This window comes from Artibeus jamaicensis, unplaced genomic scaffold (genome assembly GCF_021234435.1).
Source record: "Artibeus jamaicensis isolate MK-2021 breed Jamaican fruit bat unplaced genomic scaffold, CSHL_Jam_final scaffold_833, whole genome shotgun sequence".
NCBI classification, from domain to species: domain Eukaryota; kingdom Metazoa; phylum Chordata; class Mammalia; order Chiroptera; family Phyllostomidae; genus Artibeus; species Artibeus jamaicensis.
Window position 1 is genome coordinate 2,870,930 of NW_026522056.1, and position 25,754 is coordinate 2,896,683.

At 42.3% G+C, this 25,754-nt stretch overlaps 1 protein-coding gene across 2 annotated transcripts in view; it reads left to right on the forward strand.

Moving 5' to 3' along the window:
• TMCO3 (transmembrane and coiled-coil domains 3) overlaps positions 1-25,754 on the forward strand; it is a 51,909-nt gene that overhangs the window by 17,600 nt on the left and 8,555 nt on the right. For both annotated transcript variants that reach the window (XM_053659955.1, XM_053659954.1), the window contains 4 exons: positions 3,833-4,019; positions 11,112-11,229; positions 20,288-20,483; positions 24,936-25,086. In XM_053659955.1, coding sequence (XP_053515930.1) covers positions 3,833-4,019; positions 11,112-11,229; positions 20,288-20,483; positions 24,936-25,086 — 652 coding nt within the window. The remainder of the gene's footprint in view (positions 1-3,832; positions 4,020-11,111; positions 11,230-20,287; positions 20,484-24,935; positions 25,087-25,754) is intronic.

Consider the following 25,754-nt stretch of genomic DNA (forward strand, 5'->3'; position numbering starts at 1 on the left):
TATAATAAGGAAAAATAATCTTTTCATTTAAAGTCTTGTGTGTGCTCTCAAGGAGTAACTAACATAACTCTGCCGACCTTTTTTCCCAGTTGGCTCCTTAGTTCATCCTGTTCTTTCCCTTTGTTCTCTTCGGCCTCGTTTTTTTCTGTTGAAAGCTCCATTTGTCCATGTACTGATTACTCTCACTTCCTTTAAATACTTCTCAAGGTACGCCTTTTCATAAAGCATTTTGAATTACTTCAGCATTTTCTCTGGGTCCTTTAAGATATTTTTTACATGATTCTGGCATGATAACCTCCATACATTAATATCTGAATCCGAAATATAAAGAGAATCGGCCACTTTTCTGGGTCCTGAAGAAAAGTGACCCCATCCTTCCTGTTGATTCTACTGAGGTGTGTGGTGGGTGGGCAGAAGGAAACCAGCCTGGGCGATGAGGACCTCCAGGCTGTCCGAAGGAGCCGGGAGCCTGAGCAGGACAACCGTGTTGGTGCGGCTCCGGGAACGTGCAGGGCCTCTGGGTTCTCACGTGTGTTTAGTTTAGAGCAGTTCACGGCAAATGGCAACGGCTCCTTTGTGGTTGGAGCAAAGGGGCAGAGTCCTGGTTCTCTATCAACTAGCATCACCGCCTCTGCAAGGTGCCTCACGTCCTGGACTTCAGTGATGGATTTAGAAAATCAGTTTCTTCCAGCTTTAAGTTTTTATAATTTATATATTCTCCACTATAGTATTCAGTGTTAAACAGGAAAATAATGATATACAGCATAATGTTAACATCCTTTTCAGCATAAAAACTGTGTACCTTTATCAGTTTGCACTTGGTTGATGCAGCCTTCGGGAGGGCTCAGGAAGGAAGCTTTGCGTTGTGTGAATCTGGTAAGTATGGCGCTGTCTGATAAGTGGGAAGGGCACACGCTCAGTGACTTCGGGCATGTTCTGTGTGTCTCGTGTGGGGTAAGCAGCGGTCTGTAATGTCCGTTCAGCTCTGGCCGGGATCCTCACTGACCAAGCACAGGGAGCCTTGGCTGCTGCCCCCACGTGGCAGCCCTGAAACTTGACATGCACCTGGAATGCGTCCTGTCTCTTCTAGGGCCATGGGCTCCGATTGCAGAAGATTCGGATCTTCCTAATCAACTGCATTACTAACACATGTAAAAAAAAATTCCTCAGACATAAGTAACTGGCAAAACTACGGAGCCCTGGAGTTACAAGTGTAAACATTGTCCTGCTCTCTGGGTTGGCTCCATGCGTTCCTGTCATGGCAGAAAATTATTGAATAGGGTTTTTGAAGTGTTAGTAATTGCTGGAAGGCCCCACTTCGCTCTTCTCTGAAATATTCTAAAGGTCTGACTAGAAATGATAAAAAACACCGAAGTCTAACAACAACTTTTTGACAGGGAGGAAGGTGGTCTCTTTGTTCTGCCCACGGCACCATCAACTGTCGAAGTCATTTCTTCGGAAGTCATCACGCACTGCCTTATGTCATTCTTCTAGCTTCACTTAAACTGTTCTCTTAGTTTCATGTCACAACAATTCATCCGTTTTTGTCTCTCTGAATAGATTATAAAATAATTAGAGGCAAAACTTGTATTTTCTCCTTTTATTCCTTATTTGTTCTCTCAACAAACATTTGTTGAGTATGTGTTCCAGACACTCCGGTAGCTTCTCAGTGGAAGGCAGTGTATACAGCCAACTTGGTCTCTGCCCTTTTGGGCTTAAAATTGGGGCTTTCAAAGGAAATGTGGGAGTTGTGGACAGAAATCCTAGGAAAAGAAAGAGGAAAATAGGACTGAAGACGGCATGCAAGTGCTTGTGTGTGCAACTGAGCATGCGGTCCAGACGCACAGGGGGCAGGGCCTTGGTGGAGGCGATTCTCTGGTTCGTGCTTCCCAGACTCTGATGTCTGAGGAATCGTCGGGGGCTCCTGCCAAGCTGGAGCTACTGCTGTGGGCAGCCTGAGGGCCTGTGTCTGAGGGTGAGATGTTGCGGGTGAGATGTATTATGTTGTGGGGCTCTGGTCCAGGGCCCCGCCCTGAACACGAAGTTTCTAAAGGACACTCCCTGGGGTCTTTTCTATCATCCCCTCCACACCTTGCTTCTCAGGCTCAAAGGATTCCAGTCCTTCAGGCCAAGGTGTAGCAGGACACCAGATAATAAAGTCAAAGGCTCATCTGGTAATGACCTCAAAAATCATTTTACTCTCACCTTTCTCTATGGATGTGGAAACTAAAGAAGAGATTGTTACCTACCCAAGGTGCACAGCCAGCTAGTAACAGGTTCAAGCCTGAACTCCAGGTATCCCTTGTAGGCAGGAATACGCTCTTTGAGAGCTAGCACTACTTACAGAAGGGACTACCTAATATCTGTGCACCCTAAAATCTGACATGCCCCGCCCCCTTAGTTGTTGTAGCTGGCTCTGTGGTCTTCTCTGGTCCTTCATCACTTGTTAGCTCATCTGTACAGGAAGAGGAAGAACAATTAGGAAGAGATACACTGTATGATAACATCACTGCCAAATATACAAAGTTGAGACATGAAATTTGAATTCCCGAGGAGCAGCCATTGGGAGCTAACCTCTGCCCTTCTGGACGGAGAGAGCGGGGCCCAAGTTGGCCAGTGTCACAGGGTGGAAGACAGATTTGGCTCTGTATTGAGGGCCAAGCACTCAGTTCATTTACTCTTTTAGTCTCCCACCAGTTGGGACTTCATGGCACTGGAGGCTCCTGTAATTCATTTCTGGAAGTTAGAACATTCCATGGTAGACCAGCAGGCTGGCAGCCGGTCATGGCTCCAGGGAAGCCCAGGGTGTGCCTCTGCTTGTTTGCCACAGTAGGAGATCAGGACTAGCCTTAGGAAGAACCTCCCAGCTGTCCTGATTCCTGAAGATAATGTCATTGGTTTTGCAAGAAGTGTTGCTTTTCACCAAGAACCAGAGCAGGGGAGGCAAAAGCTCACATCCTCTAGAGCACCCGAAGGCAAGTAGGTTTGTTAAGGCACCGGTGAGGCTAGCCCACTGGTGGGGCTTCTGAACATTTGCCTTTGACTTCACTGCCCCAGAGCCGAGCTGAGTTCCGCATCTCCTGTCCCCTTTGCTGGGCCCCCATAAGCTCTTTTTGTAGAGGGCCTGGGTGAGAGGATCAATTTTGACTGGGACAGTGCAGTGAGGAGAAAATGAACAAGTGCTTTAGCATAGACTAGGATGAGTCTGAGGTTAATTTCTTTTCTTGATATGTAATACTCATATTTGTATAAATACCAATAGTTTTTATTATGTTGTCTCTTCAACTAGATTGAAAACCGTGGAAGGTTAGGATCAAACCTGATTTCTTTCACATTTTCCATCATGTTTAGTGCTATGCTAAGTGCATACCAAGGTGTCTAATCAATATTTGTTTGATTACCAACCAAAGCTGCCTGGGTTTATGTCCTGATGTTGACTTCCGTGGGACCCCAGTCAAGTCACCCAGCCTCCAACTGGTCTTCAGGGTTTTCATCTAGAAATGGGGGAGGCAGTGATATCCACCTCCAAGGTGTCTTCTGAGGATTGAGTTATAAGCACACAGATATATATTTACAGAGAGAGATGTGTGCTTATTCCCTATAATGGCATCTAGAACTCGGTAGGTTTGCGTTAGTGTTTACTGTTGCTGTTGTGCTGGTGTGCCCACTGCCGAATTTCCTCCTGAATACACACAGTGCGTTGTGTGTGCTCCTAAAAGATCCAGGCCCGCCCCCTTACCGGACAGCATGTCTGTGTGTGCTCTGTGTAACGCCCATCAGGAGGTGGTCTGTTGACACTGAGATATGTGCAAATGACTGTGTTCTCTTTAAGGTGTGGAAGATATCCCTGCAAGGACCGTGTTACATGACGCTTCTAATGATTGCATTTGGCTTGTTATGGGGACACCTTTTACAGATCAGACCAACTCAGAGCGTTTTTATTTCTACTTGCTTGTCCTTATCAAGCACACCCTTAGTATCCAGATTCCTTGTGGGCAGTGCCCGGGGTGAAAAAGAAGGTAGGTGATGATGTCTTGTAAATACGTGTTGAAGTATTGCATATTAACTAGAAAAAATGGCAACTCTGCTTCCTCCTTAATTGTGGGTTTTTCCTTAGGAACTGGTATCTCTGTAAGTTCAGCTTCTCCCAACCTCCACTGATTAAGAAAAATACCTTTTTATATGCTTATAAATTTAAAACAATTTGAGGATCACGTTTAAAAGAAATAAACCTACATTGATAAATGTACTATGGAACCCTGGCCAGTGTGGCTCAGTTGGTTGAAGCGTTGTCCCATAACTGAAAGGTTGTGTGTTTGATTCCTGGTCAGAGCACGTACCTAGGTTGCAGGTTCAATCCCTGATCCGGATGTATGTGATCTCTATAGTCTGGGCGTGTACGAGAGGCAACCAGTAGATGCTTCTCTCTTGCATCGATGTCTTTCTCTCTCTCCCTTCCTGTCTCTAGAAGAAATGAAAAATAATGTCCTCGGTGAGGATAAAAAAAGACAAGAAAAATGTGCTATAGAATTGGTGGGTTTAAGAGATTAATGTGCTGCACCAGACCTGAAACTTCCCAGTTCCAGAATTCTGCTTATGGAAGATTTATTGCCCGTACTGCTGTCATCGGGCATTGTTATATGCAGCCTCAAAAAAAAGGGAAGAGCTTAATGTACACTGCTTAGATTCTGGCAAGTACTGGGAATTGACATACTTTTGATAGCTTCTTCTGTAAAATATGTGAGGTACTTTGGTAATTAAAGGTATTTTCACCTCTTAAACTTTGATGTTAGTTTCATGTATGTATGTAAAACACTGGCATCTTTAAATCATTGCTGTGTGTAGTGAGATCAGACTTCGTCGGAAGCTTAGGAATGAACGTGCTTAGATGTCGCTAGGTGGCGCTGTCTTTCATACACAGTTAAGCTTTGATAACATTGCTATTTGTTACACCATGTTTATTCATTATGGGAATTTTCACTTTTTTGTTCTTATTTTGTAAAAGTCAGTAAAAAATGAGGTTGAAATGTCACAGTGCCTTTATACTGATTTTTGCCCTGCACTCACACGCTATTAAGAGGGGAACATGGGGAGAACACCCCAGTGGTGTGGCCGACCTCTCCAGTAACACTGACCTTGAGATGAGCAAGACTGGCCGAGGGCCTATGGGCTTCTCTTGTCATAGGAGACCACAAGGACCATACTTACTACTTGACATCAGGTGGTTCCCACTGGTGAGGGGAGGCTGGAAAAACTGAAACATTCAGTCTCTTCTGCTGATCTGTGGGCCATGGGTGCAGCCTTCCTGCTAGCAGCTGACTAGCTACCACCACCCTGGTGGTCTCGTTCATTCCCATTGTCTCTTTGGCCTGGAGCTTAGGACCTTCCTTCACAAGACCAAGGGACAGAGGGAGATGAAGGAGGGTACCAGGAATGACGTAGGAGCAACTCCTAACATAACCAATACACTGTAATACCAGTGCCTGTGAAAAAATCAGCAGCTAGAAAGGACAGCTAACAAACTCAATTACCAGAATATGAACTCTCCTGATTTGTGGAAAAGTCTAATAAAGACTTAAAAATAATTATGTTCGAAACACTCAGACATAAATGAAGATATGTCTAATTATATTAGACACTAAGAACACAGCATAGACAGAATAAATGGAAAAGAACTTGGAGAAACAAGGAGAAGAGATGAGAGGCTCAGTGTACATATCACAGATGTCCTGGGAGGAGGGTGGAGAACACTGGTAATTTTTCAGAATTAGAGAAGGATGTGAGCCCTTACATTGAATGTATGTCTCCAGAACTGAGCAGGAAAAGGGAAGATAAACTCACCCTCGACATGTCCTAGTAGAGCAGCAGCACTTCGAGGGCAAAGGGAAAATCTAGACGCTTGTCAAGAGAAGACAGGTGATGCCAAAGGGAGCAGCGCGCATCTTCACAGCAGCACCAAGTGGTGCCTGACAGTGGAGTCGTACCTTGTACGCGCCGGGCCAGATGAGGCATCCAGGCCCAGCAAAGCTGTTATTGAAGAGTGTGGGTGAAATAAAGGCATTTTCAGACACACACAGGCCTCACGGCATTGATTGCCTGTCCAGTCCCACACCAAAGCACCGGAAGAGGATGGGCTAAGCAGGAAGAAATGGAAGCAAAAGGAGAACATGGCATGTGAAAACAGGTACATGGAGTGAGATTTTTTTTTTAAGTTGGTAGATTTAAATAAGTATGGACTGTTAGAAAATTAGGTTTTTTTTGCATTTTTAAAAAAGGCCAAACTAAAACTCTGGACTATAACAAGATTGGAGGAGTGATTTAATGGATTGCATATTTGAGAGGTGAGTAGACACAATGAAGGACTTACACTTCAATAAGAAAATTTATAAATAAATATATGTTAAAATGTAATACACCTGCAGCACACTTAAAAAACATTTTTTTTAAAAACCTTCAGTTTATAATAACCACAAAAAGTACAAGGTACTAAGGGATATATCTCTGAGAAGATAGGTATGATCTTTAAGGATAAATTACAAAATGTTATTGAAGAGAGAGCCCAGGGTTGAAAAGACTCAATACATAAAGATGATGTTTCTCCCTAAATTTATAAACTCACAACTATCCCAATAACAAATCTGGCAAGATTTTTTCATAAAACTTGCAAACTAATACCAAACTTTATTTAAGAACAAAGGCCCAGAGTAGTCCACATTAATTTGAGGTAAGACAGTAAAACATACTGCAATGTTACCATACTCGAGGCGGCATGGCATTGCCCAGGAGAAGCACCCTCGCCTCTGGAGAGTGGGCAGCCCAGACACTGCAGAGAGGTGGAAGAAGGTGGGCTGATCAGTGAATGAGAACTGGTTACCCATATGGAAAAAAATGTAGAGCCCTACCTTGAACTATACACAGAAATAAATTCTATGTGGATTAAACACCTAAATGTGAAGAGCAAAACTTTAGAGCTGTTAGAGGAAAATATGGCAAAATCCCCTTATGACCTTATGGTAAAGAGAATTTCTTCAGATGTAAAACACAGAATCCAAAAGAGAAAATATTGATACATTTGAACACAAACTTTGTAACTTTTATCAAAAACTTATTATTACAGGTCACAGACTGGGAGAACACATTTGCTGTATATGTATATATATATTTTTTCATATATATGTATATGCATATATACATTTATATACATTCATATATATGTATAAAATGTGTGTAGGAGTAATATTTAGAACACATCAAGAACGTCAATAAATGAAAACAAGGAAACTCAATTGGAAAATAGGCAAAACGTCCTGATGAAAACTTAACGGAGGAGGAAACCTGAATGACCAATAAGTGTGAAAAGACGCAGAACCTCACTTGTAATTGGGGAAATACAGGGGAAGACCACTAAGATGTCATTTCAGTTCTGAGCAGAAAGTTTTAAACTGGTGCCGTATGTGGAGCCCCCGAACTTACGCGCCGTCAGTGGGACTGCAAATCGGATTAGCTGCACTGGAGAACACGCTCTCAAACAGAAATGTCCATTTCTAGAGCCATATCCTAGAGGGACTGCGAATCAGATTAGCTGCACTGGAGAACACTCTCAAACAGAAATGTCCATTTCTAGAGCCATATCCTAGAAAACTTACAAATGTGAAAGAATGTTCAAACAGTTTTTAATAGCAAAAATGATAAGTAATCGCTGTATTACTGAATACTGAGATTACTTAATTATAAGTAATCTCAGTATTCAGTAATACAGCCAATGATGAAATTATAATGTATTCATATACTGAAATACTACGTAAGTAAAAATGGGCTAATCTGCAGGATTGAGGGGGAAAATGCAAGATACAGAAGACATCTGACTTGATATATTTACACGAAGTCTGAAATCATGCAAATCTGTATACCCACAAACTTGTCCACTAAGGCATGAGGAGATGCCAGAGAACAATTCCTTTATAACTCTTCATGTTTGGGTTTCTGTTAGTTGTCTTTGCCACCCAAGTCTGTTTCTTTTCTATTTTTCAAGATTCCCAGCCCGTATTTCAGATATTGGGTGTCCAAACCCACAAAAGTGGCCAATAAATAACTTCACTCTTCAATGCCTGTGCTCAGAACCCAGGGGTCAAGCAGCTGGAGGTCACAGTGGCAGCTGGGTTGTGATAAAAAGTGATGAAGGTGTGGCAACCATGAGCTTCTGATGCCGAGCCCCAGAATGAGACTTGTCGGCAGCTCCATACAGCGTGGACCCCCAGAGGCCACCCCTGGGGGCTTGCCGTGGGAAACCCAGGCATGCCAGAGACCTCACCCTGTAACCGTTTGAAATGGGCCACTGCTTACAGTGGAAGGGGGCTGCTCTCCAAGCCCAGGTGGAGCACCCCGACCTCTGTGGGAGCTTTGCAGGCATGTAGGGCATACGGCCAGGAGTAGTTGAGGGACAGCTTACACAAACACAAGCAAGGGAAGGGGTTGTTCCAAGTAAATGTACAGGAATGTTCATTACAGCATGTTCGTGATAGTGGAAAATGTGAAGGCCCAGGTGCCTGTCCACGGGGGAGTGGTAAATTGTGTTGTATTCTACAGCACTTAAAAAAAATGAATCATAGCTTTGTGTGGATAATTCAGACATAATGGTGAGCAGAAAAAGCAAGTTGCAGAAATATGGATTATATAACATTTAAAATTACAAAATAATAAGCTCAGTATTGCTCCCAAACACAGAGCTGTTGTTACGTTAGAGCAGAACATTCACAGGGATAATCAACCCTAAAAACAGGGCGGTGTCGGGGTGCGGCAGGAGGGCGAGGGAGCAGCGGCAGATGGCTGAGGGCTCCGCGGTAGACCTGCAGTGTCTTCTTTCCAAAACTCTGAAGCCAACGTGTCAAAAGCTAAAGCAAAATTTAGCAAAATTTGGTAGTGCACATGAGGTTATTTGTTATGTTCTTTGTTCTCTAGACATTTAAAGTACTTAATAAAGGAAATGGAAAACAGGAAAAATAAAATTCTTTTAGTAGTAATAAACATAAAAATTAAACAGTACAAATGCACACAGGTGAGATATTAATTTTCATATTTCTGTATAAATCATTAATTTCACCTTCGTCTCGACTGCACTGTTTATGTTTTATGCTTATCACAACTATAAGCGTTTGTCTCCTCCAGCGGCAGGGCCTTGGTCATGAGCAGATGCTTCCTGAGAGCTGCCCAGGTCCTGCAGCAGGACCGGCAGCGAGGATTCCTTGGCTCTGCTCTCTGGTGCCTGTGGTCTGGGGGTGCGTAATTGAATGCCTCCTGAATTCAATAGGTATTTTGTTCTATTCTTTGGCACTGTGCGAAAGAATAGAACAAAAATTTTATTAATTTTTAAAAATTTTATTTATTTTTAGAGAGGGGAAGGGAGGGAGAAAGAGAGGGAGAGAAACATCCATATGGAAGAAATACATCGATAGGTTGCCTGTCACCCCCAACTAAGGACCTGTCCTGCAACCCAGGCATGTGCCCTGACTGGGAATCGAACCTGCGACCTTTCAGTTCACAGGCCAGCACTCAGCCCACTGAGCCACACCAGTCAGGGCTAGAATAAACATTTTAAAGCATTTATAAAATGCTGGCAGTATATCAAATGCTATTTCTGAAAAGTGAGATGTAATTAGAGATTTTGTATTTTCTCTAAGTCAAGAAGAGGTACGGTAATGGCACAGTCTGAAACACACTAATTTGCTGTACGCAGTGGGGGAGGGTGGCCACGGGGTGATGGAGAGCTTACTGCCTAGCCAGTTTCCCTAGGTCAGAAGAGTCATGGTTATCATGAGCCTGTCAAGGGGTATGTTGAAAATAGTAGGTTTTCGTAGTTTCCCAAATAGTCACTATTTCTTATGAGGCAATTATTCTTCACTCTCTGTTAAATTGTATAACCTTCAAGATACAAAGCTTTATTAACAACCTAATGTGATTATCCATTTAGAATGTTTTAAAATTCTAAGTCTAGATATTTCATTCACCAAAAATGTAACTCTGTACAGTAAAACCAAACTTCTTAAAAGGATTACCTGAACGTCTAATTAAAGTGTAATTTTTTTGCTTGTGATGGGGGATTTTGATTTGTTTTTCTGCTTTTATATAAATAAGATTATCAGGTGGTCTTCAAATATATGTTACTGTCAATATTAGCTTTTTAAAATTTTTAAAAAGATTTTATTTACTTTTAGACAGAGGGGAAGGAAAGGAGAGAGAAAGAGGGAGAAAAACATAAATGTGTGGTTGCCTCTCACGTGCCCCCTACTGGGGACCTGGCCCGCAACCCAGGCATGTGCCCTGACTGGGAATTGGACTTGCTTTACAGTCCATAGTTCAACCCACTGAGCCACACCAGCCAGGGCAATGGTGGCTTTTTTTTTTAAGAAGAAAAGATTATTTAGGGATGCAGGGTGCAGAGGGAGGACATGACAATTTAGTGTTTAGAAGCACGTTTAAAAGGACCAAAGTCAAGTGCTACTGGTTGAAATTGGAGACATTTGGAGGTCTATGTGAAGTACTGCGTTCACAAAAATGTCTCATTTCCTTCTTTCCAGAGCAGTTGTGTAGTGCCCTCAGCCAGTGCTGGTTACTACTTTTCTGCTCTGTCCATGAGTCGTGTTTCTATGTCAAACCTGCATTTGTCTCAGAGGGAAGGGATCTTCAGTGGTGATGATGGTGGGTTTGAGGGAAAGTGGCTGGTGCAGCCAGGCTCTGCAGATGTCACCGGAAAGGGGTGCGGCCAGGGCTCTTGAATAGCTTAGGGAAGAGATGGAGGTTGATGGTGGAGATTGCTGTATCCTGTGTCTTCGGGACACAGTGACATGGGTATGATTATCCAGGCATATAACACTTTTCCATAAATATGTAAGTAACAGCTAACTAGTGGAAATATTGGGGAGATTTTCTTTACAAAAGCTTTTCAGCCTTTCAAATGTTACAGTGTTTACTCTCAAAGAAAATTTAAAGTCTGTATTCTCATTTAAAGTATCACATTAAAAAATTATTTTAGAAATACACATGACTTTATTTTGACTTGGACACTTTAAAATACTGTAAACATTCATTTTCACTAACTTTGTTTCCTCGAGCAGGTGACCTTGACTACAGCGCCGTGTTGCTTGGGATGCTGGTGATGCAGGATGTGCAGCTGGGGCTGTTCATCGCTGTCATGCCCACCCTCATCCAAGCAGGGGCCAGCTCCTACGCCAGGTAGAATTTTATTTCACTTTATTTCACAGCTCCCCTAGTTTCAAATTGTTTATTTATATAAGTCCTATTCAATGCCTTTTGCAAAGACATGTTCGGGACTCGTGTAGTACGGGCTTCAGTGTGCAGGCTCTGGAGTGACACTGGCCAGGCTCACGCTCCAGCTCTGCGGGTCGCGGGTCGTGGCTGGGCAAGTCGCTGAGCCTCACTCTTCCTCAGCTTTGTCCTCTGTAAAGTGGGGTAATATCAGTCGTTATCTACTAGAGTAGTTAGGATTAAATGAGCTCAGATAAAATGCCTGTAACAGTGAACGTGTGTGTGTGCACGCATGTGCGTACACTGTTATTGGTGATTCTCATGGTAAATGTCATCATCACCGTCTTCCCTGCTGCTTCTTTCCATTCTTCTAGCAAAATAATACCAGAACTTAAAGTGCACTTGCTTAGGTTCATATGGTGAGAGAAACCAAATGGGTAAAATAAATTTACCCAGAAAGGTATAGGTTGGGTTACATATGCAATATATTACAAGAATACCTGCCAGAAAATAAGTATACTTGCCAAAGTATAGGGTGTCCTATAAAATTTAAAGGTACATTGCACATGGGTAGGGATTATAAGCTTAAATTTGTTTTAAGCAAATATACTATGTACATATAAATAATGTGTTTTAAGTGTTTCCAGAAGGTATATTTCTCCTCTCTCTTATAGCAATGATACTATTGGTCAAAATTGAGCAGACTCTGAAATTTATTTTGGAACCACTTTGAAATGCTAAGATCTGTCTCATTTACTTTTTCTTCTGTTCTAATCTGTACCACCTTCCAAAGGCCCACCTCCAAACACTGTCAAATTGGGGGTCAACATATGAATTTGGGGGGACCCCAACATTCAGTCCACAGTTCTCTTTGGGTTAATCATATTTGGTGTTCGCTGGGCTGCTTAAATCTGTACATTTATGTCTCTCACCTAATCTAGGAATTCCAGTCATTATTCTGCATAATTTTTCAGTTCCATTTGCTCTCTTTCTAGGATTCCAGTGATACAAATGTTTTTTCTTACTGTCCCTCAGGTCTCTGAGACTTTCTTTTTTTATTTTTCAGTCGATTTTTTTTCTCTGTACAGACTGAGTACATTTTAAAAAATTTTAAATTTATTTTAATGGAGAATGGAGGGGAGGGAGAAAGAGAGGGAGAGAAATATTGATCTGAGACAGAAACATCGATCAAGGAGTGCCTATTATACACTCCCCGGCTGGGGACCGAACCCACATCTCAGGCACATGCCCTGACCAAGAATCCAACCAGCACCCTTTGGTTTTGTGGGATGATGCCCAACCAACTGAGCCATACTGGTCTGGGCATAAATATTTTTTTTTGTCTGTCCTCAAGTTCACTGATTCTGTCCTCTGCCATCTTCTCTCTACTATTTAGCTTAACCAGCAAGACTTTTATTTGGATTATTATATTGTTTAGTTGTATAATTTCTATTTGGCTCTTCTCATAACTTCTATTTCTTTTCTGAGATTTTCTGTTTTTTCATTTATTTCAAGAGAATTTTTAATACTATAAACAATTTTATGATAGCTACTTTATACTGGAAGATAATTCTAACAGTGATCTGTCTTGATGTTGGAGTCTGTGTACTTTCTTTTCTTATTCAAGTTCTGGTTTTTCCTTGACCGTTGGTGCGATAAGTGATTTTCAGTTGTACTGTGGACATTTTATGTATTATGAGTGTCTATATTCTATTAACCACATATATTTAAAACAAGGAGTCCCTGTTAAAATGCGTGTGACTGTGTGTGTGTGTGTGTGTGTTCACCAACCTGCTGCCCCTGCCCCGCCCTGAGTGGAGCACAGACAGACCTACCTCGTTGCAGACTGGTGGGGTGGAAGTATTTTGTGCTTTTTAGTATTTACCTTTGCCAGATATTATATCAGGTTCCAGCAGTCCCGGGGTGATTAAGATCTGTGCTCTGCTCCCAGGTAACTTGGCTGTGTTAAAAATGAGTTCCTTCTTAGCTGAGATTTTCAGAGGTTAAGGCTCAGGTCCTGGAGCTCTGGCTCAGCCCTTCGCCAGCTCTGGCAACTAACACAACCTCTCTGGGCTGCAGTTTTCTCACCTGTAAAGTGGGGACAGTATGGAAATAGGACCTAGCAGTTTTCTCACCTGTAAAATGGGGATGATATGGAAATAGGACCTAGCAGTTTTCTCACCTGTAAAATGGGGACAATATGGAAATAGGACCAACCGCACGTATTGTACGGGGCTTGCAGAAGAGGGTCACATAGAGCAGTTGGGCCAAGCCCTGGTATGTATAACCATTAAAGGTCATTTATTGAGAAGGTCATTTTCCCTTGATCCAAATTTTTTTTGTATCAACAATGGGGTTTTATTTTTTTATTGGAAAAAATTTTTTATTCTAATTGTTGTTCAAGTACAGTTGTCTGCCTTTTACCCCCATCGCAGCCCACCCCCCAGCCCTCCCCACCTCCCTCCCATTTCCACCCCTGCCTTTGTTTTTGTCTATGTGTCCTTTATACTTGTTCCTGCAAACCCTTCCCCTTTTTTTCTGAAATTCCCTCCCCTCTCCCCTCTGGTCACTGTCAGCATGCTCTCAATTTCAGTGTCTTTGATTATATTTTGCTTGTTTGTTTTGTTGATTAGGTTGCTGTTAAAGGTGAGAGCATATGATATTCGTCTCACTGCCTGGCTTATTTCACTCAGTATAATGCTCTTCAGTCCCATCCATGCTGTCCCAAAGGGTAGGAGCTCCTTCTTTCTTTCTGCTGCATAGAATTCCACTGTGTAAATGTACCATAGTTTTTTGATTCATTCATTGATCCAAAATTTTTTTAATGATCAGAACAGCAAAACTTTCAGTCATAACCTTAATCAGAGTCAGTTCTTATTCATCTGGCTACAGATTTTCTTTCTTTTTAAAAAAATATTTTACTTATTTCTTTTTAGAGAGAGGGGATGGGAGGGAGAAAGAAGGAGAGAAACACTGATTTGTGAGAGAAACATCAATCAGCTGCCTCTTGCAAGCCCCCAACCAGGGACCTGGCCCACAACCCAGGTGTGTGCGCTGACCAGTAAGTGAACCAGTGACCTTTTGGTTTTCGGGATATTGCCCCACCCACTGAGCCACACCATACAAGGAGCTACAGATTTTCAAGATAAGTGACTGGACAAAAATTTGGACAGCAAAAGGAACATGTGTAACTTTAGCTGAAAACAATTTAAGTTCTATTCAAGAAGTGTACAATAAATTATTACCTGTAATGTTCAGGGTCTTCGTGCCAAACAGGAAGTAGAACCTCAGCAAGGAGTCTCTGAGCATTTGCAAAGCACAAACGTGACATTCATATTATCAAACTTCCTGTCAGTTACAGATAGATAAAACTGTTGATGTATGACAATCACAAAACTTTAAAAGCTTTTAAAAATTTTTTCCTGTTAAAACCATTTATTCGGTATAGCTGTTAGTCCCATTGATATTGTTCCAATTTAGTCATGAAATGTCCTGTTTACCAACAGTTTTAATGGCATGGAAGAATGCTCTGTATTTTGTTAAGTTATAAAAAAGAGTCAAAATCATATACAGTAGTTCTCATATGACTCTATACGACTCAGCTATTCAACATAAAAACCCATGCACGGTAGCACAGCAGTGTGCATGTCCTTAGTGCCATGAATCACACACTTTAAACATGGTAGATTTTATGTTCTGAATATTTTATTGCAGTAAGCACTTGTGGATAACTGTTCATGGCGCCATTAGTCATAACAGCTAAAAAGTGGAAACAACTCAAATGTCCATTAGCTAAATGGATGGATAAACAAAATGTGCCACAACCATACGATTGCGTACGGTTCAGTCCTAAAAAGAGATGAAGTGCTGACACGTGGGACAGCGTGCGCAAACCTTGAAGACATTATGCTGAGTGAAAGCAGCCTGTCACAAAAGGCCACACACTGTGATTCCATTTGTATGAAACATCCAGAAGAGGCAAATCCGTAGGGGCAGAAAGGACATTAGTGGTTGCTCAGTCCTGGGAGAGAGGGGGATGGGGAGTGAGTGCTAATGGATACAGTTTCTTTTTGAGGTGGTGAGTATGTTCTAAAACTGGCTTGGGGGTATTTGTACAACTTTGTGAATATGATAGAAAACCATGGAATTGTATACTTCAAATGGGTGAATTGTATGGAATGAGAATTGTATCTCAAAGCTGTTAAAATCATATACAGTGTTATTTTGACTACATAAAGAAAAGGAATACAGAGGAAATATATGTATACAGGAGTGGAAAAAAGTAGGTTAACGTTTGTATGGAAAAAGACATGCAGGTTATGATTATTACTAATAAATAATCCAAGAATAAACTCACAACTGTAAATCATCTACTTTTGCCCACTTCTGTGTATATGTGTATATGTGACTGTGTATATATGTGTGTATATATATATATAAGACAAGTGTATTACAAGGTTTTAATGATTTTCTGTGATTAGGGAAGTAGATTATGGTACTTTAATTGGCTACTATATATACATTTTGAATGATTTGGGAAAGCCTTTTTTCTAATTTTGATAACCAGAGGAAATGTATAGTAAAAAAATTAAATAAAATTAGTTGTAATGTTAATACAAACTTTGTCTTGATCTTTCCTAAAGGAAAGAATTAATTTCACCCCCCACGCACACACAATATTTTCACAGGTAATTGAACAAAACACAGAGATTATGATAAAGAATACTTTTTTAAAAATAAAGTGATTTGAATGATTAGAAATAAAATCTTATAAAACCATGAAAGTTCTAGAAGAAAGCATGGATGAATTTATAATATTGAAGGTGGGAGGACCTTTCTGCCTCAAGCAGAACACAAATTCTGGAAGCCATAAGGAAAAGTAATCATTATTACTGCATTAAAGCTTCATACTTTGAATGTTTAAATACATGCCCACACAGCCCTGACTGGAGTGATCAGTGAGTTGGGCTTTGTCACCAGTCCCGGTCAGGGTACATGCCTGGGGTGTGGGCCAGGCCCCCTGGTTGGGGGCATACACACGGCAGCTGATCAATGTTTCTCTCCCACATTGATGTTTCTCTCCCTCCCTTCTCTAAAAAATAAATAATCAAAATCTTTATTAAAAAAGAAAGAAAATAATTCAACTTTAAAAATAAATAACACACATGCATAAACACGTGCACATACATGTAACACACATATGTACCTGTACTCATTTGGTGAGCAGGCCAAATACAAAGGGAAAAAGATAGTCATACACATATTAAAGAAGGAGGGGTTTCTTATTTCGTCAAATGATGCAGACACCAGCCCACAGTGTCCGTGGCATTGTGGATGAAACGAGACAAATTTGCATGGACCACTGAAGTCCTGTGGAGGAAAAGGGACAGCTCGGCCACTCTCTCAAGGGGAGAGTGCGCTGACCCTTGCCTTGATGGGCTTTTATTGGCTTTCTAATAGCATACATCAAAGAAGGTTTTCATTCATTATGCTTAGGGTTGCTTTAGGTAATTACTGTTTACAGATAGAGTGGAAGGAATGTTACTGATTACTTCTTACAGATTAAGAAGGAAAAAATGTTGCAAATGCAAGGGAATGATAAGAGTAACAGGTCTGGTTACACTTCCGTCCTTGGGAGAATTAGCACAGACTTCAGGAAGTTACTTCAAAGATATGCAGTAAGCATTTTCTGCCTCGATTCAGGGTGAGAGAGTTTTAGCAAGAGCAAATCTCAAAGTAGCCTAGGTACAATGCAGGCCTGGTTTCCCATGGGAGAACCAATCTGTGGGTTTGGCATCCTGTGTGCCACCGTGCACTTATGGGCTTTCCCAAAGGGCTGAGCTACAATCGCCATTGCCAGGTAGATTGGTTCCCTACAAAATTAATATTTGTAGGGAACAAATCTCCTACATAATATTGTAGTCAAAATCTCCTACAAATTAATATTTGAATAACCCAATTAAAATAATAGGCGAGCAATATAAGCTGCTCATGTAGAAATGAGTAATTGGAAGGTGTTCCCCCTCTCGCAATGGAAAACCAATGGCTCTTTTACCTGCCAGACTGCAAACCCTTAGAAGTGGGATGGTGGCCAGGGTTGGGGAATTGGAGCAGCCTTCGCAGCAGCTCATTTGGCATTTTGGTCAAGTGCAGATGCTGCACTCCAGCCTACTCATAGAAGCTCGTCGTCCAGCACATCAAGCACTTAGAACAGTCCAAGTGTCTGGCTGGGAAAATGGTGGCACAGACACATGATGGGACATTTACTCAGCTGTTGGCATGAGTGACATAGAAACTGCCAAAATATGGTAAATGGGGAAATAAAGATACAGAATAATACCTTTCTGGGCCGTTTGACTACTGTATTCTCACCATAGGCATTTGGTAGACTGTTGGGAGGTAGACCTGGATGCAAACTCTGGGCATGACGATCACAGAGTATGTGCAGCAACTAGGAATGCAGGCCCGAGAGCCAGATGCCTGGCATGTGACCTGGAATGGTGGGTTGGCCTTTGCCTCCACTTTCTTGTCTGTAAGATGGAGCTGGTGACAGCACTTGTCTAGACGGGCTGTTCTGACAGGATTGTCATGAGAAATGCAAGTCTTAAATGCCTGCAATCTCTTTATCAGCTAAGTAAAACTGGACCAAGACTAGGACACTTGTAGCATGCCATGCACAGGGGAGGATGTCCCACTTGGAGGGAGTTGCCGTGGTGTCTGGGAAAGATAATGAATGGGCGGTGAATGAGTGAGTGGACAAGAAAATGCCTAGTGTAGGTATGTATGCACTATGCAGACAGTTACAGTGGGGCGATGAGTCAGCAAATGACGGATGATCACTTCAGATTTGCAAGGCCTCTGAGTCGTTGACTTTGAGACCAAACTGTGAAGGACACAGCTGAGCTTGTCAGCTGTGGGGGTGGACTGTGCTGGCCCTATAGCTGGAGAGAGTATGGCCAGTCAGGAAGCAAAGGCTGGTGTAGGCCGCTTTGCAGGTGAGGGAGAATGGAAGGTGTGGCTGGGTGAAGAAATCTGGGCTTGTCTGAATGTCATGGGAGCTTTGGACATCTGATTGATGTTCCCAGTATGTTGCTTTGGCCCCTGTAAAGCGTGAATGAGATAAGTTAGGAGGTCGTCACAGTTCTGCAGGGAGATAATGGCACCTAGGGAAGGGGTGCCCCGGTGCTGCACAGGGCCAGCCTAGGTGGCACAGCACATCCTCGTGATGGGTTGAAGTGTGGGGTGAGCAGTTATAGTTCAGTGGTCTGCTCCCGGTCAGGAATTTGAGGCAGACCCAGCCTACTTTATTTTGTTGCAGTAAGAACATTTCTATTCCTGCCAGGCTGCAGACCCTGGTTTCTCACAGTGGAATCCCAACTTCATTAACCGATGTGGAGTCATTCGCAATGACTTTGCTGCTTTGCTGCAAGCCCAGCTCTGTCTAATTTCCCTAAGTAATCATGCGCAACTTGAGATTTGTGTCCTGGGCTGCTATTTTAAGCCTGACTGCAGTGGTGAATTATCTCCTAGTACAGTAGTCCCTCCTTATCTATTGGGGCTACATTCCAAGACCCTCCATGGATGCCAGAGAACACAGAAAGCACTTAACCCTGTGTATGCTATATTTTTATCCTATACACACAGATCTTTTTACTTAAAGGAAGCACCTCACTGCTTCTCTTTGGCTTACCTGAATTGCCAGCATCACTACTCTTGTGCTTTGAGGCTATAATTGAGTTAAAATAAGGGCTATTTGAAACAAGCACTGAAATACTGAGACAGTGAACCTGAAAACCAAGACAGCTACGACGTGTCTGACAGGCAGCATATACAGTGTGGGGACGCTGACAAAGGGGTGATTCACGCACTGGGTGGGGCAGAGAAGGACAGCATGAGATTTCATAATGCTCCTCAAAACAGTACACAGTTTAAAGCTTATGAATTGGTTTTTCTTAGAATTTTCCATGTCATATTTTCGGGCTGTCATTGACTGTAGGTAACTGAGACGGGTAAAGGGAAACCACGGGGGGGGGGGGGACCAAAGTTGGTTTTGTGTCCTTCAGTGAGGACTTCTAAACCAGAGTTTTGGACTGAATGTTTTGCTCAATATGGTGGAGAGCTAAGTTTAAGAAAATAGGCATATTATTGTAAATGCTACAAATGTATAATAGTACTTTTCTTGTGAAAGTCTTTGGTCTGAGATCTTAATAATACATTTGAGATCTGCATTGCACAACGATTTCCAACTGGCGTGTTGCGAGAGTTTGTGAAACATGCGATACTGACTGTTTAGTGAGGGGCACTGACCTCTTTCCCTTAGATTGTTGAATAAAAGTATGACAACAGCCAACACCATAGCTATCCAATATGAATGAATCAAATTATACTCATTTTTTTTGTTGTATTGGCAAAAAAGTAATGTATTTTGGTGTGATGCAGGATTTTAGTAATTAGTTTTTGTGTGCCCTGAGATGAAAAAGGTTGAAAATCTCTGGAATAACATATTATGCACAGAGCTTAGTACAGAACCCTTTTCTCTATGACTTAAACAATAGACATGAAACTCAGAGCTGTGGCTGGGGATGAGGAAGCACTTTGCTGAAGGTCCCTGGGGTTCTTTGATTATACTTCTGATGGTGAGCCTGCGGGGTAATACGACAGGGTCACTGTTGCCTTAGAAGAATTTCAAATGGGGGTTAATCCTGAGAAGGAATTGCATTATCTGTCATTTACTAAGTTATACAAGTTGCTAGTCAAGAGTCATTACATCCTATAAGGTGTATTTGTTCCAAAGTATTCATTGGAGAAATAATCCAGCTTCTGTATTCAATTTAAATAAAAATTTCTGAGATTAATATGATTGATAGGTTTTATGTCAGTATTTGGACATAAAAATGTGTGTGACTTGGGTCATTTACTTTATAACATGTTAAACAAACAAAAAGAGTGAAGATAATTTTATTGGGTTTTAGAGAATTATGTTTGGAGGTGAAATAACATGTCTTTTTTTCTTCTTCTTCCCTAGCATTTTCATGGAAATACTGCGAATACTGGCTTTGATTGGTCAGATTCTTTTTTCGCTAGCTGCTGTTTTTCTGTTGTGTCTTGTTATAAAGACTTATCTCATAGGACCATATTATCGAAAGCTGCATTTGGAAAGCAAAGGGAACAAAGAAATCCTTATCTTAGGAATCTCTGCTTTCATCTTTTTAATGTTAACGGTAATTCTCAAAATATCTGTTATTATATAAACTGATTTATAATCTATTCAGCAAAAGCTTGTGGTCAGTTCTCTGTCTTTATATTTTAATAATAGTTAAAATATTTAAACACTTATTTGTATTTCTTATTTTATGCACAGTTATAATGCTATGCATGAATGTTAATACTAGTTGAACCTGTTGGTTTCAATTCATAGTCTTAAGCCCTTCACTAAAATGGTGTTTGCACTGCATTAAGAAACAAGTCTATGGTGGGAATGAAACAGCACCGGTGTCAAACCACGTTACTCCGTCTTAAACTCTCAAACGGCTGTGGGGTAGTCCACTGTGTGTTTCACAGTCGACCCTTTCCATTGTTAGCTGTTAGGGTTTGTTTCCATTTAGGGCTGTTATAAATAAAGCTGCTAAACACATTCTCATACGTGTTCTTTGATGGACATGTGATTTCAGTTTTGGTGAGTATATACCTGGGAGTCAGGTCGCTGGGTCAGAGGGCGTACATGTGTTTAACCTCAGTAATTTTCCATGCGAGCTTCCCCCAAGCACTTATCCTGGTTCACGCCCTCACCAGTGTTTTGTAATGATTCGCTTTCTCTGTATCCTCCCCTACACTTGTGTTGTCTGTCTTTGTAACGTTAACCTTTCTGCCAGGTGGTGGTTGTATGTCCTCAGTGTTCTGATTTTATTTCCCTGGTGACCAATAGCGCCGCCTTGCTGTGTGCTGGTCAGCCAGGAAGACATCCTCCTGAGGGACGTGCTTGTTAAAGTCTTGAGGTTATTTTCCTATTCGGCTGGTTGTTTTCTTACTCATTTCTAGGAGTATTTTCTGGCAAATTTTTTGTTAGATTTTTTTTTTTACTGGAATAAAGTGCACAATTCAGTGGCTTTCAGAATATTCACAATGCTGTACAACCATCACCACTGTCCACTTTCAGAACCAATTTCTATCACCCAAGAGATACCCCTAGTCTTCCAATTTTGTCTGTCCCTCATCCCCTGGCAACCGGCAGTCTACTTTCTGTCCCCACGGATATGCCTCTTCTTATATGAGGACGCCTTATATGAATGGGATCAGATAATGTGGCCTTTTGTGTCTGCCTGCTTTCCCTTGGCGTGTTTCAGAGGTTCACCCTTGCTGAAGCACGTTTCAACGCTTCATTCCACTTTATGGCTGAACAACATTCTGTGTCAGCTGTATGTTTGCTAGTATCTCCCAGTTTGTGACTTGCCTTTTCACTTAATGCTTAACGGCATTTTTTCATGAACAGCAGTTCGTAATTTTAGTGTAGTCAAGTTATCCATTTTTTATGGTTAGCACTTTTTATATTCTGCATAAAAGATCTTTGTTTACCCCTGGATCATGAAGATGTTCCGTAAGGTCTTCTAGAAATGTTGCTGTTTTACTATTCTTTTTTTTTTTAATTAAATTTATTTATTTTTTTGAATTGATTATGCTGTTACAGTTGTTCTATTCCCCTCTCCATTCCCCTCCACCCTGCCCCCCCAACCCCACCATTACCCCCCTTTAGTTTATGTCCATGTGTCTCAAGTCCTTTAGGTTCTATATTTCCCAAACTATTCTCGCCCCCCCATCTATTTTCTATCTACTGTCTATGCTACCTGTTTTCTGTACCTTCTCCCCCCTTCTCCTCCTCCCACTCCCCTGTTGCTAACCCTCCTTGAGATCTTCATTTCTATGTTTCCACTCCTGCTCTAGCTGTCCTTTTAGTTTGCTTTCGTTTTAGGTGTGGTTGTTAATAACTGTGAGTTTGTTGTCCTTTCACTGTTCATGTTTCTTTAACTTCTTTTTCTTAGATAAGTCCCTTTAACATTTCATATAATAAGGGCTTGGTGATGATGAACTCCTTGAATTTGGTCTTATCTGAGAAGCACCTTGTCTGTCCTTCCGTTCTAAATGAAAGTTTTGCTGGGTAGAGCAATCTTGGTTGTAGGTCTTTAGATTTCATGACTTGGAATATTTCTTTCCAGCCCCTTCTTGCCTGTAAGGTCTCTTTTGAGAAATCTGCTGACAGCCTGATGGGGACTCCTTTGTAGGTGACTGTCCCCTTAGCTCTTGCTGCTTCCAGGATTCTTTCCTTCATTTTAATTTTGGCTAATGTAATTATGATATGCCTTGGTGTGTTTCTTCTTGAGTCCAACTTTTTTGGTACTCTCTGGGCTTCTTGGATTTCTTGGAAGTCTATTTCCTTTGCCAGATTGGGGAAATTTTCTTTTATTATTTGTTCAAATAGTTTTTCCACTGGTGGTTGTGTCTTTCCCCCTTCTGGTACCCCTATAATTCGGATATTGGAGCGTTTAAAGATGTCCTGGAGGTTCCTAAGACTCTCCTCATTTCTTTGAATTCTTGCTCCTTGACTCTTTTCTGTTTGTCCATTATTTGCTTTCTTCTGGTCCACTGCATTGATTTGAGTCCCAGTTTCCTTTTCATCTCTATGGGATTCCTGTGGAATTCCATTCATTTCCCTTAATTTAGCCTCCATATGTTTCTCTAATTTGTGGCTGTAATCCACCAAATCTGTGAGGAAGGTGATGACCAGTGTTTTAAACTGTGCGTCTGAGAGTTTTGCTATTTCTTCGTCATTTAGATTTATCTCTGGGGCTTTGAGTTCTGCCTGCGACATTTTTGGTCTGTTCTGGCCCTTTAAGTGGGACAAGCGGCGCCTTGGAGTCCCAGGTCGCTGGGTTGTGACGCTGTATGTGGGGGCGTGGTCAGAGCGGGAAATGGCGGCGCCCGCTATCGCCGTCGCGGCCGCCGTCTATCGCCGCCGCTCCAACCGCTCACACTCCCTCACTCGCGCGCAACCAGGCAACCACAGTCAACTCGCTGCCACCGCCTCCCCACTGTGTCGCTCCCCCGGTGGGCTGCTCGGTGGCTCACTAGGTCCAATCCTGGGTTTGGAACCCGCGCGACTGGATTCGCGCGTCTGGATTCCGCGCCTGGTCCGACCGAGCCCTCCTTTGTAAGTCCTCACCCGACGCCGGTTTCGCCCCTTACCGGTCAGGCTGAAGAATTTGTTGTTAGCGGACTTCCGAAAAGTTCAGTTTTCCGTGTTCTGGTTGTGTTTTGTGATGCTAATATTTAGTTGTCCCTAAACTTGGTTGTGTGAGGAGGCAGGCACATCCAGCTAAACCTCCATCTTGGCGGAAGTCCTGTTTTACTTTTCTTGTTTGCATCTACAGCCCATCTGGAGGGGTGCATAGCACATGATGTAAGGGAGTGGACAGAATTCATTCTCTCGTATGCTTTTCCCTGCACCGTGTGCTGAAAGACCCCTCTTCCACTGTTGTGCAGGGTCACCTTGTCAAAAACCAAGAGGCCGTGTGAGTGCTTGTGTGAGGGCATCTGTTTCTGACCCTACACTCCGTTCCTTGGCCAGCCCACCTGCCCTCACCTCTGGCAGCGTGGTGCCTGGCTTCCTTCACTGTCAGGGCCCATTGTCTTGGCTCTATTTGTGGTCTTTCCAGTGTCCACGTCAAGTTGTTAGGTTCAACTTGTCAATTTTCATACACAGGACAGTTTGGTTACAATTCCAGTGAATCTGTGGGCCAGTTGAAGGAAAGCTGACATTGTCATGATTCCAAGCCTCCTTCCCTGGGGGTCGCCTGCACCCTGTTTGCTGAGGGGCTCACTCGTGTTTCCCGGCGGTGTTTGTAGTGTTGGGTGCAAAGGTCGTGCCCTTATTTTGGTATTTATTCCGGGGCATTCAGTTGAGTTGTGATGCTGTTGTCAATGGTGTTTCTTCAAATGTTCACTTTTTCTATCTGTCTATTGCTGCTGTTGTCTAGTTTTACTGTCTCAAATTAAAAGATCTACTTCTTTCCAGTTGTTTTGCATCAGTGATGTTACACGAAGAAGTCTGAAGCTTTGCACTTAACAGAAGTATGCAGCTAGAAACCTAGTAAACCATGACTACACTATCTCAATCCAGCATTGTTTAGTCATTTCCCGATTCCTCGGTACTTCCCTCTGGCTTCCTGCCATTTCTGGGTAATTGCTCATCAGCTGTGTCTACTTTCTCAGAGTGGTTTGATTTTGTGATGGGAATAATTTTTTTTATACAGTGTATATTTTAAGCCACAGCCAGGCTGTTCATTGTTTCAAGATAAAGAAAACATATCACAAATATTTAAAATAAAATTTGGAAAATACTCATTCAAAAACTTTGGAGCAGTCTGCATGAATTATTGTTTCAGATATTTTAAATTCATCTTTTTCTCCCTGCGTGATGAGTTCACCTGATCGTGGCTTCCACGTGTTGCGGCCCCACTGGGGACGACATGGATGTGCAGTGAGGGCTGGTTTCCACAGTCTACCGTGACGGCTGTGCTGGACCCAACAGGCTGTCTTTGGCTGTGAACCCTACTTTGGCAGAAGCTGTTGGTAACTGCTGGCACTGTGTGTGTGCAGCACGTGGTCCCCCTCTTCCGCAGGTCACGGAGCTGCTGGACGTCTCCATGGAGCTGGGCTGCTTCCTGGCCGGAGCGCTCATCTCTTCCCAAGGCCACATGGTCACCGAGGAGATTGTGTCTTACATCGAGCCTATTCGCGACTTCCTGGCAATCATTTTTTTCGCATCCATAGGTAACTTTTTTCTTTACATCATAATGTTTGAATCGTATTTGTTATAACACTGGTAGATTACTCCTATAATCTCTGTATATACATATTTTTACTTATAGACTTTAGAGTGAAAACAGTTCCCATAAAAATTAGAGCCTGAAGAAAATCTTATTTAAAAATAGGGAAAATTTGACCCTATCCAGTTGGGCATTGTCCTGTACACCAGAAGGCCGCGGGTTCCATTCCCGATCGGGGCGCATGTAGGGGCCGCTGGTGGGTGTATCTCTCTCTCTGTCTCTCTCTCTTTCTCCCTCCCTTCCCCTTTTAAGGTCAATAAGCATGTCCTCAAGTAAGGATTAAAAATACATAAAATAAATTTAAAAAGAAAGGTTGAACAAAGGGGCGTTAACTTGTCACTACGTCATTGTGCTCTGTCCCTGCCAAGCTGCAGGTGTGGGTAGGCACCAGCAAGGCTCGGACACCCTCGGGGAGGACAACGCTTGCTCTGACACCGTAGGAAAAGGCTCCGGTTCTCAGAAGGCAGCAGCTTGACGTCAGTGCATCAAAATGGGAAGTAGGAGAGGAAATACTAATTTTGATACAAAGAGAATAAACTGACTGCGTCGCTTGCTGCTCTGGAGATCTCCCTTGGTCAGGGCATCTTCTGTGGCCGGTCCTAGAGAGGCGGA